Source organism: Thermothielavioides terrestris, chromosome 2 (genome assembly GCF_000226115.1).
Source record: "Thermothielavioides terrestris NRRL 8126 chromosome 2, complete sequence".
NCBI lineage: Eukaryota > Fungi > Ascomycota > Sordariomycetes > Sordariales > Chaetomiaceae > Thermothielavioides > Thermothielavioides terrestris.
Window position 1 is genome coordinate 3800334 of NC_016458.1, and position 15386 is coordinate 3815719.

The 15386-nt window shown below is 60.3% G+C and overlaps 4 protein-coding genes across 4 annotated transcripts; 2 read left to right on the forward strand and 2 right to left on the reverse strand.

Moving 5' to 3' along the window:
- Window positions 1-1538: 1538 nt before the first annotated feature.
- THITE_2127999 (uncharacterized protein) lies at window positions 1539-3006 on the reverse strand (the record flags this gene model as incomplete). The annotated part of the gene is made up of 4 exons (XM_003652141.1): window positions 1539-1642; window positions 1760-2042; window positions 2105-2174; window positions 2897-3006. 4 exons carry the CDS (start codon window positions 3004-3006, stop codon window positions 1539-1541), a joined length of 567 nt encoding a protein of 188 aa, XP_003652189.1.
- Window positions 3007-4215: 1209 nt separating this feature from the next.
- Window positions 4216-6576, forward strand: THITE_2113390 (uncharacterized protein). The gene is made up of 2 exons (XM_003652142.1): window positions 4216-5247; window positions 5304-6576. Exons 1-2 carry the CDS (start codon window positions 4559-4561, stop codon window positions 6379-6381), a joined length of 1767 nt encoding a protein of 588 aa, XP_003652190.1. The 5' UTR covers window positions 4216-4558; the 3' UTR covers window positions 6382-6576.
- A 949-nt stretch (window positions 6577-7525) lies between these two features.
- THITE_2065666 (uncharacterized protein) lies at window positions 7526-8799 on the forward strand. Its single transcript, XM_003652143.1, has 2 exons — window positions 7526-7792; window positions 7873-8799. Exons 1-2 carry the CDS (start codon window positions 7658-7660, stop codon window positions 8593-8595), a joined length of 858 nt encoding a protein of 285 aa, XP_003652191.1. The 5' UTR covers window positions 7526-7657; the 3' UTR covers window positions 8596-8799.
- Window positions 8800-9059: 260 nt separating this feature from the next.
- THITE_28753 (uncharacterized protein) lies at window positions 9060-14504 on the reverse strand (the record flags this gene model as incomplete). The annotated part of the gene is made up of 3 exons (XM_003652144.1): window positions 9060-10208; window positions 10260-10554; window positions 11359-14504. Coding segments are annotated over 3 exons (4590 nt in total), but the record flags the coding sequence as incomplete, so codon positions are not given.
- Window positions 14505-15386: the final 882 nt, after the last annotated feature.

Consider the following 15386-nt stretch of genomic DNA (forward strand, 5'->3'; position numbering starts at 1 on the left):
AAATGGCACGATTGGCGAGCTGCCTTGTCAGTTGGCATGCAATCCCTCATGCTCCGCGTGGTATGTCGTGTTCCTACTGTATCCATCTACATTGCCTTGGAACAGGATCGCGGACACAATGAACATGACGAAATCATAGACACAGGATGAAAACATCCTCAGCCAGTCAGGGCCCGCATGCGAAGTACGTTGTCCACCACCATGCAAGCCTTATGCAGCGCTGTATATGTATGTGTCAACGGTTTATCTTGGTGCTCTGCCTACGCCTAGGGGTTGCTGTAATAACAAACGTGCGTGCCAGTCGGCAAAGATATCTGTGTGGGTTGATCCGTGAACTAGAACTGTGGAAGTTATCTTTGCTCCACTGCACATGCTACTACAGTATGCACTGTGATCGATTGCCAAGTCGCCTCGATCTCATTATCAACCTTCCCATTTGTAACGGTGGGTCTCTCGTGTCCTGCAGCGTTGTCAGTCTGACAAGGACGGACGTCGGATGAGGGAGAGACGAGGCTCGATCCGATCCATGCTCGAATGCAGCATCATCCTTACCGATCGGATGGTGGAAGATAACAAACTATCGGGCCTTTCATGAAGCGAGAATCATTTTTTTTCCCCGCCCTGAATAATTGCGTAGTCAGCCGTGATGCTCCTTTCCGGCTGCCCTGGCACCCTCTGACATTCGACGAGTCCGGCCTCCCGGGTAACCGGGCGCATGCAATCCGGGCCGGGATAGGTAACACAAGAATCAAGGGGTTGGAAAGGGGAAGGGGATTCATGGTCGACCAGCCTATGGCACCGCTCACCGGTCAAGATGCCCTCGGTCCGAGGGAGGGGTGATGCACCCTCGGTCAACGCGCTCGGTCAATGCACAAAGACGAAGAGAGGAGCTCCAAAAGCGAATAACTACTCCGTACATACAGTCTTACGGCTACTCGGCCTCTTGTTGCGCGCGGCATCACTTTGACAATTCAACTCCTCGCCTGGGGGTCATCGGCGGGGCGCCAGACCAACGTCAGCAACGAAGAACAGCGTAGCACCTGCGCTGTAGATGTACTACCTGCAGAACACCGTACGATTTATCCTATGTAATCCGTATGTGTGTTGACTTGCTTAACTACGGCGTGTGTGTTTATTATGGCGGCGTTTCAAATAACTTGGTATGGAACACTGTGTGAGCGACCGCTTCCCGGCTCCCGCGTGAAAGGACCCGGAATAGTTAAGCGATCCGACACCCACCGACAAGGACGGAAGGACGGCGGACGTGTTGACCTGCAGCCCCGGCTGGGCCGGTGGCGCGGCACATGCTGCGTCCTGCAATCATGAGTCGCTTGGCTTCCGTCTGCACCGAGTCGCCGCATACACTAGGGTCACATCATCGCAGGAAGGGCGGAGATCATCCTCGGCGTAGTGTACTGGTGCCATCGTTGCTGTCAACATGTCATAACCATGGTGTGCAGTATTCCCGTAGCCGCTGAAATTGAATCGTCATCGTAATTTGTTTGGTATCTACACTGTCCGGGTCAGGACCCGCCTTTTCACTTGTTCGTGTTGCATTGCGCTGTCAAAGGCCGGCAAACAAGGCTCGTGTCCTGTCCTGTCCAAAGTACCTGGCAGTACGTAAACCTGAAGCACAGTTTGGCTGCGGCCAGGTAGGTCTGGTGTACACTATACAATCATGATGCTATGTTGGAGTGCATCCGGACTGGAATCTCTCTTCCAGCAGATTGTCTAGATTACCCAGATCCAGTTAACCCACTTCTGCTGCCGAGATGCCGGGTCTGGGTCTCCAGAGACCCGACCATCCCGTCAAAATCCGAATCACGCGTGGCGACCGATGTCTGAATGTACATTCGGTAGTTACTGCGTAGACGGCGAAGCCGTGAGTCTCTGAAGAACATGAATTCGTAAGCCGCCAGGGGACGCCCCAGACGCGGGCCTGCACCGTCTAAATCGTTCAAGTCGAATAACAAGTCGGGCCGAGTCCAGGAGACAAGAGTCGCGCCTCGCAAAGTCTGCCGCCTCATTAAGTTGCCTCGCCGCTGCGAGCACCGAGAAGTGCACTAGGTTATGCCGAGGTTCGAGAACTGGCAATCAAACTCACCAAGAGCGCAAAGAGCTGTTCAGGGCCACCGGGAGCTTCGCCCCTCATCCACTTGGGAGCATCACAGCCACTGAACAAGTCGGAGCCGCGGGGCAAGCAGAGCCACGCAGTAGACTAAGTGCACCGACGCGTGATCGCACATGATCTGGTTTTTTCCTAGCATCAAGGGAGAAGCCTCCTCGAGCTACTGGCGCCGAGGACAGGGACGTGGTCACAGGGATGTGTCGTGCTCAGGATTCGCCCTTCTGGCGAATCAGCGGGTGCGAAACAGGAACCTGCCCTGACGCTTTTCCGCGCCGGGGGCCGCGCCGTGCAGTTACGGACAAGACATGACAGCCTTGGACGCTCGTGGTCGTCGTCGAGTGGCATCGTGATCTTCTGGGCTACCTAACGTGTCCGGGCAGAGAGGAGGTGCGGCCGGGACTTCCGGGGAGACCACCAGGCGTCCAGCGCAGAATCCAAGAGGCGGGCGCCATCCAAGCCAGAGAGTGTGAGGCGCTCCCAGGTGGTTTGCCCACGCCACCGCTCTGTGGTTACGAGTCCTACACAGTAGTTCGGGGCTTGCCATCGAGTTGCCGAGGTCCTGGGCAGTGGTTGATGGAAGCAAGAGTGCAGCGTACTGTACACTGCCTTTAGCCTGGCGACCCGTGACAGTGCTGACGGGACGGCGTTGTTCGCTCCTCCCAGATCCATGATGTGTGCTGAGAACTTGTTTGACCAATGAACAATGGTCAAACGGCAGGCCCGACCAACCATTGGTAGGGAATACAGTACTGCGGTACGGTACCTTACCAATGGTGCCGCGCAGCGTGAGCCCAGAACAGGTCACAAGGTCGAAGCAGAGTCTTCTGGACGACCGAGAGAGCAGGCCCCCCCTGGTCGTCCATTCCAAGGCAGTCCATTCTTGCCCCCTGCCCCCATGCATTCCTTGCGTCCCCACGCGCCACACAGCGTTAACGTTACCCTAACAGACGGGACCTGCTGACCTGCGTTCCATGCCGCCAGACCGCCTCCGGCAGGCGTCCCAATCCGGGCTTGGCACCCGGGGTCGCACGGAGCCCCAAACTGGCAGTTTTTGCCAGCACCTGCTTTTCCCTGGTTTCTGCGTGCTTGCTCCTGGTTCGCGTCTAAGCAGCGTCGGAAACTGCGATCTCCTCCCTGGTTTCCGCGCTGCTCGAGCGAGAGCGGTGGCGGGAGCTCTCTGACGCGCCATCTCTCGCTTGCAATTCTCGCCCGTTCTTCAAGGTCCCGCGGAAAACAGTCTCAACAACTCCAACACCGACTCTGGAAGGATCAAGGAGACGCGCGGGGGGAGGCCGAGTCAACCACGGCGTTGACATCAGGCTCTTACCATGTACGTCCGTTTCCAATGCACTTCTAGTGGAGTACTCGTATTGCCGCTTCGTCTTTGTCAGTCTGCTCTTCTCTGCTTCGCCTTCGCGCTCTCGGTGGGATCCCCCAATCGATTGTCCTCACCCTGGTGCCGAGTGATTGCCGGTTTGGGCTGAACAGCTGAAGGCACCTGCGGCCGCCTATCGCTTCGCTGCACTCCACAGCAATGGCACAGTTCCTAGCGTGGCAGATCATGCCCACCCGCCATTCCAGGCTGCCTGTCCGCTGCAGAAGCTTCACATATCCACCTCTCATAAAGGTGGCCGATAGGGTATCAGCGGCTGCCGAGATACCAGAGTTACCGAGAGGGAAACCCCATTCATCTCTACAAAGTCCACGCCCCTGTTCGAACATCGACGCCCCCGTCGGCGCCATCGCCCATTCTCATCCCACGTTTCTGCTGCGCGCAGCCAATCGAGGGGTCGAGAGGGCGTGGGAGCGCACCGACCCACAGGCGTTTTAACTCTTGTCAGCAAACCCACTTTCGCACCGCGAATTGCCTAGACTCCAAAGAGCCGGGGCCACTTTGACTTAACGATAACGTACCCGCACACACACCTTGCATTTTGGCGATTGCGCACATGCTCTTTCCTCAAATCCCATTCATGATGACACAAGGCGGCCCCTGCATCCTCCTCATTCCTTATCCTCTCTGAGTTTTCTCTCCCGGTATCTATTTCACCAGCCCCGCTGAACCCAGGTCTAATCGTCCTTTCGCGTAGCTTGCCCGAGAGTCCCTCCCGATCTCAACAAACCCGGTTCTGACCGACAGCACCGAATACGGGGCCCGCAAGCGCGTCCCGTCTCGGCCACTTACCTACCGCCTTTGTTGCTCCTGAACCGGCTTGTCAACCGTCACTCACGGTTCTTCCGTCCGGCCGGCGCCTGAAAGAACGACGGTGTGGCGTTGTTCCTCTCAGAATCACATCATTTTCTTCCCACAGCCATTCATGACCGCCTTTCTACGGTCACTTATGAGCGCATCTTCTTGTTGCTCGTCGGAGCAGGATTGAAGGCGATCTGGACGGCCGTCCGTTGATCACGGAGGTGTTCGATTTCAGAATGGCTGTGGTCCTTACTTCGGAAGAGGACGGCTATTTCTCGTCAACGCTGCGCCGTTCACACTCGCAGCCCAAGTTCGCATCTGAGCGTTCCGAATTACGCACTTCGGCTTCAACATCAAAGCTCAGCGACCTCATCTCTCAGACCTCCGGGCCATTTCCGGCGTCAACAGGTTCCTCAGCGCTGTCGTCCCCTCCCGCCACACAGGTCGAATCTGCCGACTTGTCATACTCGTCAACACCGGCCACTCACTTTTCTTTGGCGTCGGATTGCGGCGAGCCCAGCCATTTGGACGTCATCACACGGGAAGACGTCGTCCTGCCGCAGGTCGACGACTGCGGCTACTTTGGTCGGCTGGGGAACCTGGAGCCGCATCCGAGTCCACTGACGAACGACCCGGACACTTGTTCACCGGACCAACAGGATGACTCGGCTCCGACCACGAGGCCGGGGAGTCCGGTTGTCTTGGAGAGAGCCGAAGATGACATAGCTGTGCGACCGGAGCCCTCTCGGCATGTCGACTACTTCTCGCATGATTGGCGCGAGGAGGACATATGGTCGTCATGGAAGTTCATCGTGTCGAGACGGGGCGATTTTAACAATGCTGCCCGGCTGGAGAATGCGTCGTGGAGAACGTGGATGAAGTCGAAAAACAACCTGGGCACGGTTTCGGCCGAGACTTTGAACTGGTATTTCGACCCTTCCTGAGCCGCTTCTGAGTGTGCAGGTTTCTGACGTGGCACAGGCTCAAGGACCACGATGTGACATGGCTCTACGGGCCATTACAAACTGGCACGTCCAGTTTGAACGACACGTCGACAAGCTCGAACAGCGCCAAGCTGTCCAAGTCGAGTTCATTCATTAACAAAAAGCCGATCCTGAAGAAGCGAAGCATGTCGGAAATCATGCTGCAAAGGTCGCTCTCCACTTCGTCGCTCGTGAAGCAGGCTGCTGCAGCCGTGCAGGCTCAGCAGCAGGGCGGCTTGAAGAGGATGGGTAGGCGACCAGGTCTGGATCGAGCCAACACTGACTACATTACCTTCCCATTCTCTTCGCGAGGGTTAAGCCACGATGGGACCAGCCTGTACCCTTCGACGAGATCGTCTGGGATTGCTTCGCCGAATAGTGGGCGGAAGCACATTCACTTCAACGAGCAGGTATCCCAGTGCATTGCTGTCGAGATAAAAGAGGAGGATGACGAAGATGATGATGCCGACATGGACCGGTATCACTACGACAGCGACTCGGACGACGGCGCCATCATGATGAAGCGGATCCAACCCAAGAAGAGGCGACCAGTACTGAGGAAGACGAAGCGACCCAACAGTGGTGGGGAGAGCAAGACGATTGCCATGCTTCCCTCGACGACGTTGAAATACAGGGAAGATACGCCCGAGCCGGCGGGATCGGCCGGGAAGCATCGCAGCACCGGGTTTAGGAGCCCACCGCTATCACCTTCGTCATCGCAGGAAACGCTCCGCCCCTCCAAGAAGTCGGGGAAGTTGCTCCTCGGCGGAGACGACGATGACGATGACGATGATGACGACGACAAAAAAGACATGGACAAGGACGACTTAGGTTCCAGCACGTATTCATCTCTCCGACACAGCGAGGGCGGTTCCGGGCTGCGCCGGTCGGTCTCGTCGATCAGCCTATCGGGCGAACCAACGGGGATGCGCAGGACATCGTCCGGGATGTTCATGCCACTCGAACCCGGGGAATCGGGCGCTACGAGCGACGGCCTGATCGGTCGGATCATTGACACGGTAAATACGGCCCGGGACATTGCCCACGTTATATGGAACGTGGGCTGGAGGAGTTGATGCCGGGTTCGTGTGGCGAGAGTCGTTCTTGTTAACCCTGTGTTCTTCTAGAAGGAGGCTGCTTTCAAAACCAATCGACTCGCGCGCAATTCGAGGAGCTTTCAGGGATTGTACGATTAAGACGGAAAAAGCATTGGGCCGAATGGCGTCCTCCGACCCGCAGGCTAGCTACAAGGCGTCTTGGTTGCGACACGGGGCGGGCGGACACCATTCACCCTCAGCGAGACGAAGCTGCTTTTGTATCGGTAGTTGCGGGCGTTGCTGGACGTTCAGGTCGCGCTGGTTGGCACACAACCGGAATCATGCATTGGTCGGGGTGTCTTGAGCAGGCTTGCTTTTTCTTTTTTTAAAAGGTACCGGATTTTGTTGTTCTCGGATCTGGTTTGCGCATGGCTGCCGGGGGTAGCTTTTCCGGGATGGGCTGCATCGTGTCGTTTGGGCCTTTGGCGGACACAATACCCACCGGTCACCTTGATTTTTGGGCCTTGGTGTTGTCGCGACGAGGAAACAAGGGAAGAGGCACGGTTTTTCGGCAACGGACAATGGGGCTGGCCGCTTTTGGCGCTGTATCTGGTAGTTTCGATCTTGAGCGGTTTCGTTCAGCCGTTGGAGTCATGGCAAGATAAAAGATTAAAAGGGAAGAGACAAACCTACCAAGTACGGAGGTATGTGCGATTGTTGCGTCGACCACGTTAGGTGACGACGTTGTCCGGGGCTTCCGAGACGTGCTGCCTACACACACTATTTACAGTATCGAGAATTAGGTAGTAATCAATGATTACGGCTGTTTTGATTGACCATCTGGACGCCGCGTGAAAAGACTGTTCTCGAGCCAAAGTGTATTGCTGGTAGTTGTGTCCTGCAGTATGGTTGAGATCAGCATTGTGCGAAGTTGACGGAGGGGCGCAGAGCTTCCCGTATTCTGTCCGTATCCGTATGTAACGTTATTTCGTATGTATTCCGTACACTCTTACCGGGCATTCTTCCCCATGCCACTTGGAAGTGATGGTGGGTCCAGCCATGGGAGCTCGGACCCGCCCAAGGCTGCCGGGAACGCGTTGCACCGTTGCACCGGGAGCTGCCTGGAGCTCATCGGCCAACCTCAACAACCTGCTTGACAGCCGCCAACGAGCCAAAGCCGACCATCTCGAGAATTCAAACAGCGTCTTCGTCCTCCACGTCGACACCCCGCATCCTACAAATTCCCTGGATTTGCTGCTGAATTTTCAGATACCGGCCCCGGGGGATAACTTACAAACACACAAGAAGGCACAGAATGGATGCCCTCGTGGCGCGGTACAGCCGGCCGGCGTACCGGCAGAACGAGGTCTTCACGGAGCAGGAACAGCAGGACCTCGCCGATGCCGTGCCCAGCCTCTCACTCAAGTTTGCCATGCCGCCGGTGGCGCACGTAAGCCCTGCCGGTTCTAGTTCTCCTTGGATCGAAGCGTTCGTCGTCCGCTAACGGCATGGTGTGTGCCCAATGACCAGCCCTCAGCCTGGCTCCGCGCCGCGACAGACGACCGATCGAACCCGGCGTGCCCGATCAAGATTGCGCACGGCACGACGACGCTGGCGTTCCGCTTCCAGGGCGGCATCATCGTGGCCACCGACTCGCGCGCCACGGCGGGCGACTGGATCGCCAGCCAGACGGTCAAAAAGGTCATCGAGATCAACTCGGTCCTGCTGGGCACCATGGCCGGCGGCGCCGCCGACTGCCAGTACTGGCTCGCCTGGCTCGGCATGCAGTGCCGCCTGCACGAGCTGCGCCACAAGCGCCGCATCAGCGTCGCCGCCGCCTCCAAGATCCTCGCCAACCTGGTCTACCAGTACAAGGGCATGGGCCTGTCCATGGGCACCATGTGCGCCGGCGTCACCGAGGAGGAGGGCCCCGCGCTGTACTACATCGACTCGGACGGCACCCGGCTGGCCGGCAACCTGTTCTGCGTCGGGTCCGGCCAGACGTTCGCCTACGGCGTGCTCGACGCCGAGTACCGCTATGACCTGACCACCGAGGAGGCGCTCGAGCTCGGCAGCCGCAGCATCCTGGCCGCCACCCACCGCGACGCCTACTCGGGCGGCTTCATCAACCTGTACCACGTCAAGCAGGACGGCTGGGTCAAGCACGGCTTCACCGACACGAACCCGGTGTTCTGGAAGACCAAGCTGGAGAAGGGCGAGTTCAGCAACGTCACGAGCGATCTCTCGGACTAGATGTTGGGGCTGGTGGGGGAAATGGCGGTGATGAATAGCGGGGGGTCACTTAGAGAGAACGGGAATGTCGTGGTGGCATTCGGTTTTGGTATTTTCACGATGGGGCGGCGGGACCACGGCGTCAGTCAATTGGGATCAGGGCAGAAATCAAGACGAGCGACGGGCTTGTACATACATACATGTACAACAGAGCATTGGTGCAGCACTCTGGTGAAGGCATGATCTTCCCCTTCGCCGGGGCGGGGTGAATGAAGTGATTGAGATACACTTGTCTATACACCGCTCCCCCCAGGCCAGCCCTCAGCTGTTAGTTATCCTATGGTACACGCACACGTACAGGTACACGGCGAAACCTGCGCCCCCTTATTCATCTATCTCGCACTTGTCGGCCCAGTATCTTCCTGGTACCTTTCTTCCTCCCCCTCCTTCCCCCTCCTCGACCACCCAGGCGCGCCCAGAATCCCGCCGCCGCCCATCGGCCACCGCCGGACGGGCAGCACGTCCAGCCCGCTCCGCCAGCCGGCCCGCCACATCTCGGTGCCGGCCCACGCGATCATGGCCGCGTTGTCGGTGCACAGCCCCGGCGGCGGCCGGACCACCGCCGGGCTGTGCTGCCCGCCGCGCCCGCCGCGCGCGCGCGCAAGCAGCGTCGTGCGCAGCACGTGCCGCAGGAAGCCGTTGGAGGCGACGCCGCCTGATACCACTAGTGTTTTGATCGGTTCTGGTTCGGGTTGGGGTTGGGGGTGGGGGGTGGTTTTTGGTGGGTCTTGTTGGGGAGTTTCTGGGTGATGTGCGTCGTTGGTGATCGTCGCAGTTGCGGCGGCTGTTTCCCTCTTGCGCGGTTGCTTCCCCCCCTGCGGGTTCAGCTGCTCGAGCGCGAAGAGGACGCGGCTGGCTAGGTGCTCGAAGGCAAGCTTCATGGTCGCGCGGGCCAGCTCCCGGCGCTGCGGCTCGTCCATGTGCGGGTTCTGCTGCATGATGGCCTGCACGCGGCCGCCGAGCCCGGAGAAGTCGAAGGCCATCTCGCGGCTCTGGCTCAGCGGCGGCGTCAGCGACCAGCCGTGCTCGGCTGACTGGTAGGGCCTGAGCTCTTCGGCGCGCGTGGCGGGCGGAGTGTAGTCGTAGTCTACGCCGCCGGAGGAGGAAGACGGGGGGAAGGCGAAGGCCTCGAGCTCGGCGCCGTACATGACGTCCCCCGCCTTGCTGAGCACGTCAGGAGGCAGGATGAGGCGGGCGCACTTGTCAAGCATGTCGCCGATGGCGACGTTCTGCGCGTCGGCCAGGATCTCGTGCGAGACCACCGAGCGGGAGAGAAGCAGCTGCGTGTGGCCTCCCGAGACGAGGAGGCTCAGGAAGGGGAAGGCCGGGTTCAGCCGCTCCCGGATCCGCTGGTCGGGTTCCGGCTCGGACTCGCCCTGGCCAGCTGACGGCGTGCCATCCGGCCACGGTTGATCGAGAGCATAGGCCAGGCGCGGCGTCAGGGCGTGGGCCTGCATGTGGTGGACGGCCAGCAGCGGCACCTGCCACGCCACGGCCAGCCCCTTCGCCACGGCCAGGCCGACAGACAGGCTGGAGGTCATGCCCGGGCCGCGCGTGACGCTGATGAAGTCGGGCTTCCGGTGGAGGGTCCACGAGCCCGGCGCTGCGTCGGGACGCCTCATCACGGTGTCCGTTCCGGGCTGGGCGCGGGGTAGAGCCGCGATAGCCGCATCAACGAGAGGCGCTAGGCCGGACATGTGCGACTGGACGGCAGTGACGGGGCAGACGCCGAGGAACTCGGTGTTGTCGGACGTGATCTTGCGGTTGAAGTGCAGGCGCGCCGCGTCGCCCCTCCTCTCGAGGACGGCGACGCACGTGTCGTCGCACGACGTCTCGATGGCGAGGGTCAACAGTGACCGGGAATGATCGGGTGGTGGCTTGGGTGTCGGAATGGTCCCGGCGTCACCGCTCGTTCTCGTGCTCAGGCAGCGGTGTCCGGCGTGGACATGTACATGCCGAAGGGGAGCACGCGGGCCTGCTCTGCCGGCGAGCCGGCGCAGCCCAAGAGATGCATTCGCGTGTCTCATGGCCTCGTCTCATCTCAAGCTCAAGCTCAGGCTCAGATTCAGGCTCACGCTCACGCTTGTACTCTCACTCTGAGGCTCGCTCTCCCCTTGTTCTGCTGCCATAAGAACCAAGAAGCAAGTTGCAACAGTGGACAGCAACCTAATTGCTGGTTGCTTGTCGACTTGACATTGGATTGGGGGCTGCTGTCTCGGTCAACTACTGAGCATCCAGGTCTCGTTGGCAAAGTGCCGTGGCTTACGATCACCGCATTGTAGAGGCCATTTTGCAGTGAAGCTTACAATCACTTGAGTTGCTGTGAAGGGTGCGAGGATCAAGCGTTTTGGGCCATCAAGGTGCATTTGCATGTACAGATGGATTTGGGTGGTTTGCCGAGATCGAGACAGCTGGCAGCAGCCGTCAGTTATCAACCCCTAACTACTATACGTACTCTGTAATCAACCCCCTGAACCTTTGAACACCTTCAACATATCACCGACACAAAGCTTATGTGGCATTAAAATCGCCGGTGTAATAAATATCAACGCCTTCTCAATGCCTATGCAATTTGATTACTCCCTTCCCGATGCAAGATGACGGACAGAAAAGAAAAAGAAAAAAATGAGAACGAAAAGGGGGTGGGAAAGGATTCAAAACAGTAGCACTCCTCTTCTTCCCCTCACGTTCCCTGATTAGTTAACGGCCACCCAATTCCGGTACTCGCACCGGCAGCCGCCGGTGCCGCCGTCCATGCCGCCCAGGCTGGGATTGTAGTCGCCGGCCGGGTTGACCAGGTCGCCGGTGGTGTTCATCTGGTTGAGCACGTAGCGGGCGTCGTCCAGCACGATGCGCTGCCGGTCGTCGACGCCGCGCACGAAGGCGTACTTGCCGCCGAGCGGCCCGCCGTGCGTGTCGAGCGTGACCGTCACCGGGTACGGGAACGTGCCCGGCTGCGTGCCGTTGTCGTTGTCGGCCGCCGGCCCGCCGCCCAGCCCGCCCACCAGCCGCGTCGCGTTGCCCCGCCGCGTCCAGATCTCCACCTTGTACCGCACCGACAGCCAGGTGACCAGGAACTTGGCCTCGGTCTCGAGGCAGCCGCCGTTCTCGTCCGCCGGCACGGGCGTCGCCGACGCGCCGTTGCCCAGCAGCGGCGCGATCGACTTGACGTACGTGGTCTTGTTGTAGTACGAGTAGAAGCTGTAGCGCTCGGTCGGCAGGCCGCGGTCGTACAGCCGCAGCGGCTGCTGCGTCGGGAAGCCGAGCAGCACCGCCGGCGCGCCCGTGCCGTCCTTGTTGAGCGCCGGCGGGGGCGCGATGTCGGATACGTTGACCGTCCCTGTCGTCAGGTTGCTCTGCGTCCCGCCGCTGCTGCCGCCGCGCCGGGTCAGCAGGTTCGGCCCGACCGTGTCGTTGACCGACCGCAGCATGCTGACGTAGAAGGGCGTCGGCTCGCCCGCCTTGTCGTCCGACACCACGCCGTCCGTCGTGTTGCCGAGGAAGAACATCTCCTGGAAGCTCGGCGGAGGCGGGTCGGGCCGCAGGTCCAGGCTTGAGCCTGAGCTGTCGCGGGGCCCCAGCGCCAGCCGCCGAAGGAGAGACGCAATTCCTGTGACTGGGACGGCGCGTGCTCTGGCGCTGGCAGTGGCGGTCGGGGTCGAAGTCGTGCTGGCTGTGTTAGGCTGTGGCAGTGGGATCCCATTCCCGCGGTCAGACGGGGTCGGCCGCGGCGGGTCCCCTGTGGTGTTCCAAAGCTTTCGGGTGCTATTGTCGAACTGGATCTGAATGACAAAGCTGGGCTGGCTGGCGTCAAACGGAGCGACCGAGCTCGCCTGCTCCTTGGGTAGCGAGCAGGCCCAGAGTGTCGGCGGCTGGACACATGCCGTTATCGAGTCCGAGTCGGGCCCGATCACGGTCGAGATGCCGGTGGGGATGGGCGGGAAGTCGGTGAGGTTCAGCCACCGCGAAGGCATGCTTGTCTCGGCGCCGGCGTGCCGCGACAGCGTTACGCCGAGGGCAACTCCCAGCGCAGTCAGCAGCAGCACGGCTACGCACACGCCCAAGCACACGCGTCGCCGTTTCCTCCCCTCGCGCCCGGGCCTGCCCAAGCATCCGCAGCAGGGGAAGCAGCCGCGGCGATGGTGTGACCTGCCAACCTTCCAGGCGACGGCGTCCTCCTTCTCATGTCGCCGCCGCCGCCGCTCTGCCTTCTGTCTCGGACCGCGTCCCGAGACGTCGAGAGAATGGAGGTCGCGAGGCACAAACGACCCTAGCGGTCGGTCTGGCAGCCGCTCGACCTGGGCCACGGGAGGCGGTGTCAAGGGGACGTCGGATAGGTTGATTGCGCCTTGAGAGGTCATGGTGTGCGACAAGCCCGGCGAGACTGGGCCGGGCGATGGCGGAAACATTTCGTTCAGGGGATGCCCGGGAGGGAAGACCGCGCGGTAGCGGATGTTGAGCTTCCTCGGCGGCGGCGTGTATGGCGGTGGCAACTCGCCAGGTGTTCGTACCTCCTCGGCCATCGCACGGGGCTTTTCGGGTTGAGATGGTGGTTGAGGAGGCGGCGAAACAATCTGTGACGATGAAGGCGGCGTGGAAGAGACGTCTTCGATGATGACTTCTGGGGGACGGCGTGGGAGCCTGGAAGCGTTCCCGGGGGGGCGCGAAAATCCAGCATCGGGTTGGGTGCGGAATGAGGAGGGAGGCTTCTTTTTATCCTCGTCCTTCCACCATGCCTGACCACCCTCATCGGTCTTGGTCTGCATAGCACCGGGGCTTTGTGGCGTGGCGGGGGTAGGTGGCCCGAAGGGAGAGGTCACCTGGTCCCACCATCCTTGGGACCGAGAGCTCCCAGCCGTGGCTGATCGCTGGCGGCCTTTGACTCTGAGAGACCTGGGCTTTACCGTTGCCGGGCTGCCGTCCTCTTCAAACAGTGTGGCCGGCGTCGCCATGTCATCATCATCGCTGACATAGAGAGGTGTTGTGATTGTGTCCCCGTCGTCCCTCCTATCCCTGGACCTTGCCGAGCCGTCCTCGTTGGCACCCGCTGTGAAGGGCGGGGCATCGGCGGCCTTGTAGTGTTGCGGAATAAACGGGACAGCGGGCACGTGGTTCCGCTCGGGGATCCGCGGTGAGGCGCCGTCATCGGTATCAGGAGACCAGGCGGAAACCGGCTGACTTGGCGAGGCAGCCGTGGGAGGCTTGAAGTAGGATGGAAAGTCTACCGGCGTCTCGACCATGGCCGTCTGCGGGCTGATGACCACGTCCGAGTCCGAGGGCATGGCAAAGCCGATGACTATCGGGCCCGCACTGGGGGAGAGGTCGGCCTGCGGGGCGGCCTCGGCGGCCAGTCTTTCGACCCGCTTCCCCTTGGTCGGCCGCCGCTTCAGCCAGCCAAAGGCACTGCGGGGGGAGTCGTCGTCATCGGACGGGATACCCTCCAGAGCCTTCAGGGCGGCCACGTCGACAAACTTCCCCGTGTTGGTCTGACGGCTCTCGCGGAGCGGCCTCATCAGGTGGGCGACGTGCCGCGGTTGGCGGAACTTGGACATGTCGGTCACCACTCTGATGCCGGCGCGCGCATTCTGAGCCTTCTGCCTGTGGCGGGACCTCAGCCTCCGTATCCGCTGCACTGACTGCCGGGCAGCCGAGCTGGTGGTCCGCTGAGACGCCTGTCGCTCCGGCTGTGCTGCCGGCTCCGCGCGCGTAGCAGCGCTCCAGGTCTCTCCGGATTCCACGGGCAGTAGAGGGCCGTCTCGCGCCGTGATGGGTGTCAGCACCTCGTCGTCTTCCCATTCCTCCCATTCCTCCTTGCTCCTGGCCGACAAGCGATTCTCGGCGTCGGGATGAAGCGTTCGTGGACTGCTCATATTGTATCGATTCGAGCTGGGCTGCTCAATGCGAATTGTTGTAGTTCAGTTCTTATTCTCCAGTTTTTGTGACCATAAGAAAGGCTCGCTGATTGTATGAAATGTCGTTGAAAATGCGGGTCGTGTTGTCGTGTCGCCGTTGGAGTGGGCAGCAACAATAAGGGACCGTGAGAAGAAGACGCAACTCTCCGAACAATGGCGTCGAGTCGAGTCGCGAGACGATCAAAATGTCTTTGTTGGGTGTTGAAAGGACAGGGAAAGAAAGACAATTAGGTCGCTCCTCTTTGGCGCCTCGTGGGAGTCAAAGCGAGTGTGTTCCAATGTCCCATACAATAGCACCTCAATAGGGCGGCGGCCGAAGAGCACAATGGCAAGGTTGGACAAGAGGGAGCAAAAGGAAGGAAATCCAAGATTGCAGCACGCCATGACTCCCGCGACTGCAGGAGGCTGCCAGCGTGTCTGCTACATGGCGCGACGTGTTTCTTGCTTGCCTTCCTTTCGCCTCACTAGACGGTGCACTTATTACCTTAGCTCGCACGCTGCAACTTCCCACCTCCCTTCCCTCCCTTCGAGACCCTCACAGACAGCCGCCATTGCCAATCGCTGGGCGGGAAGCCGGCCAGCCGGTCTCAACCCTGCGTCTGCCCTTGTCTGCCCTTGTCTGCCCTCGTCTCTGTCCGGGTGCGCGTCGTCAAGCTGCGCTCTCTCTGTGGACGGGTCGAGACGACCCGTGTCTGATGCCGTGGGGTCGCTGTGTGGAATAAGCGCTCTTCGCTCGCCTGGTGTTGAGGCGATTGGCCGCAGTGAGCCGCCCGGAGTCTCGGTTCTGCATGCTAATTGGCGCCTACTCGCGCAGGACCCCAGCCAATGACTTCGCTTCGC

Bases quoted from the DNA above. Each gene is read 5' to 3' on its own strand.
- THITE_2113390 (XM_003652142.1), top strand. From the start codon at position 4,559: ATGGCTGTGGTCCTTACTTCGGAAGAGGACGGCTATTTCTCGTCAACG. The intron at 5,248-5,303 runs GTATTTCGACCC...GACGTGGCACAG, and splicing joins TCGGCCGAGACTTTGAACTG to GCTCAAGGACCACGATGTGA.
- THITE_2065666 (XM_003652143.1), top strand. From the start codon at position 7,658: ATGGATGCCCTCGTGGCGCGGTACAGCCGGCCGGCGTACCGGCAGAAC. The intron at 7,793-7,872 runs GTAAGCCCTGCC...CCCAATGACCAG, and splicing joins CCATGCCGCCGGTGGCGCAC to CCCTCAGCCTGGCTCCGCGC.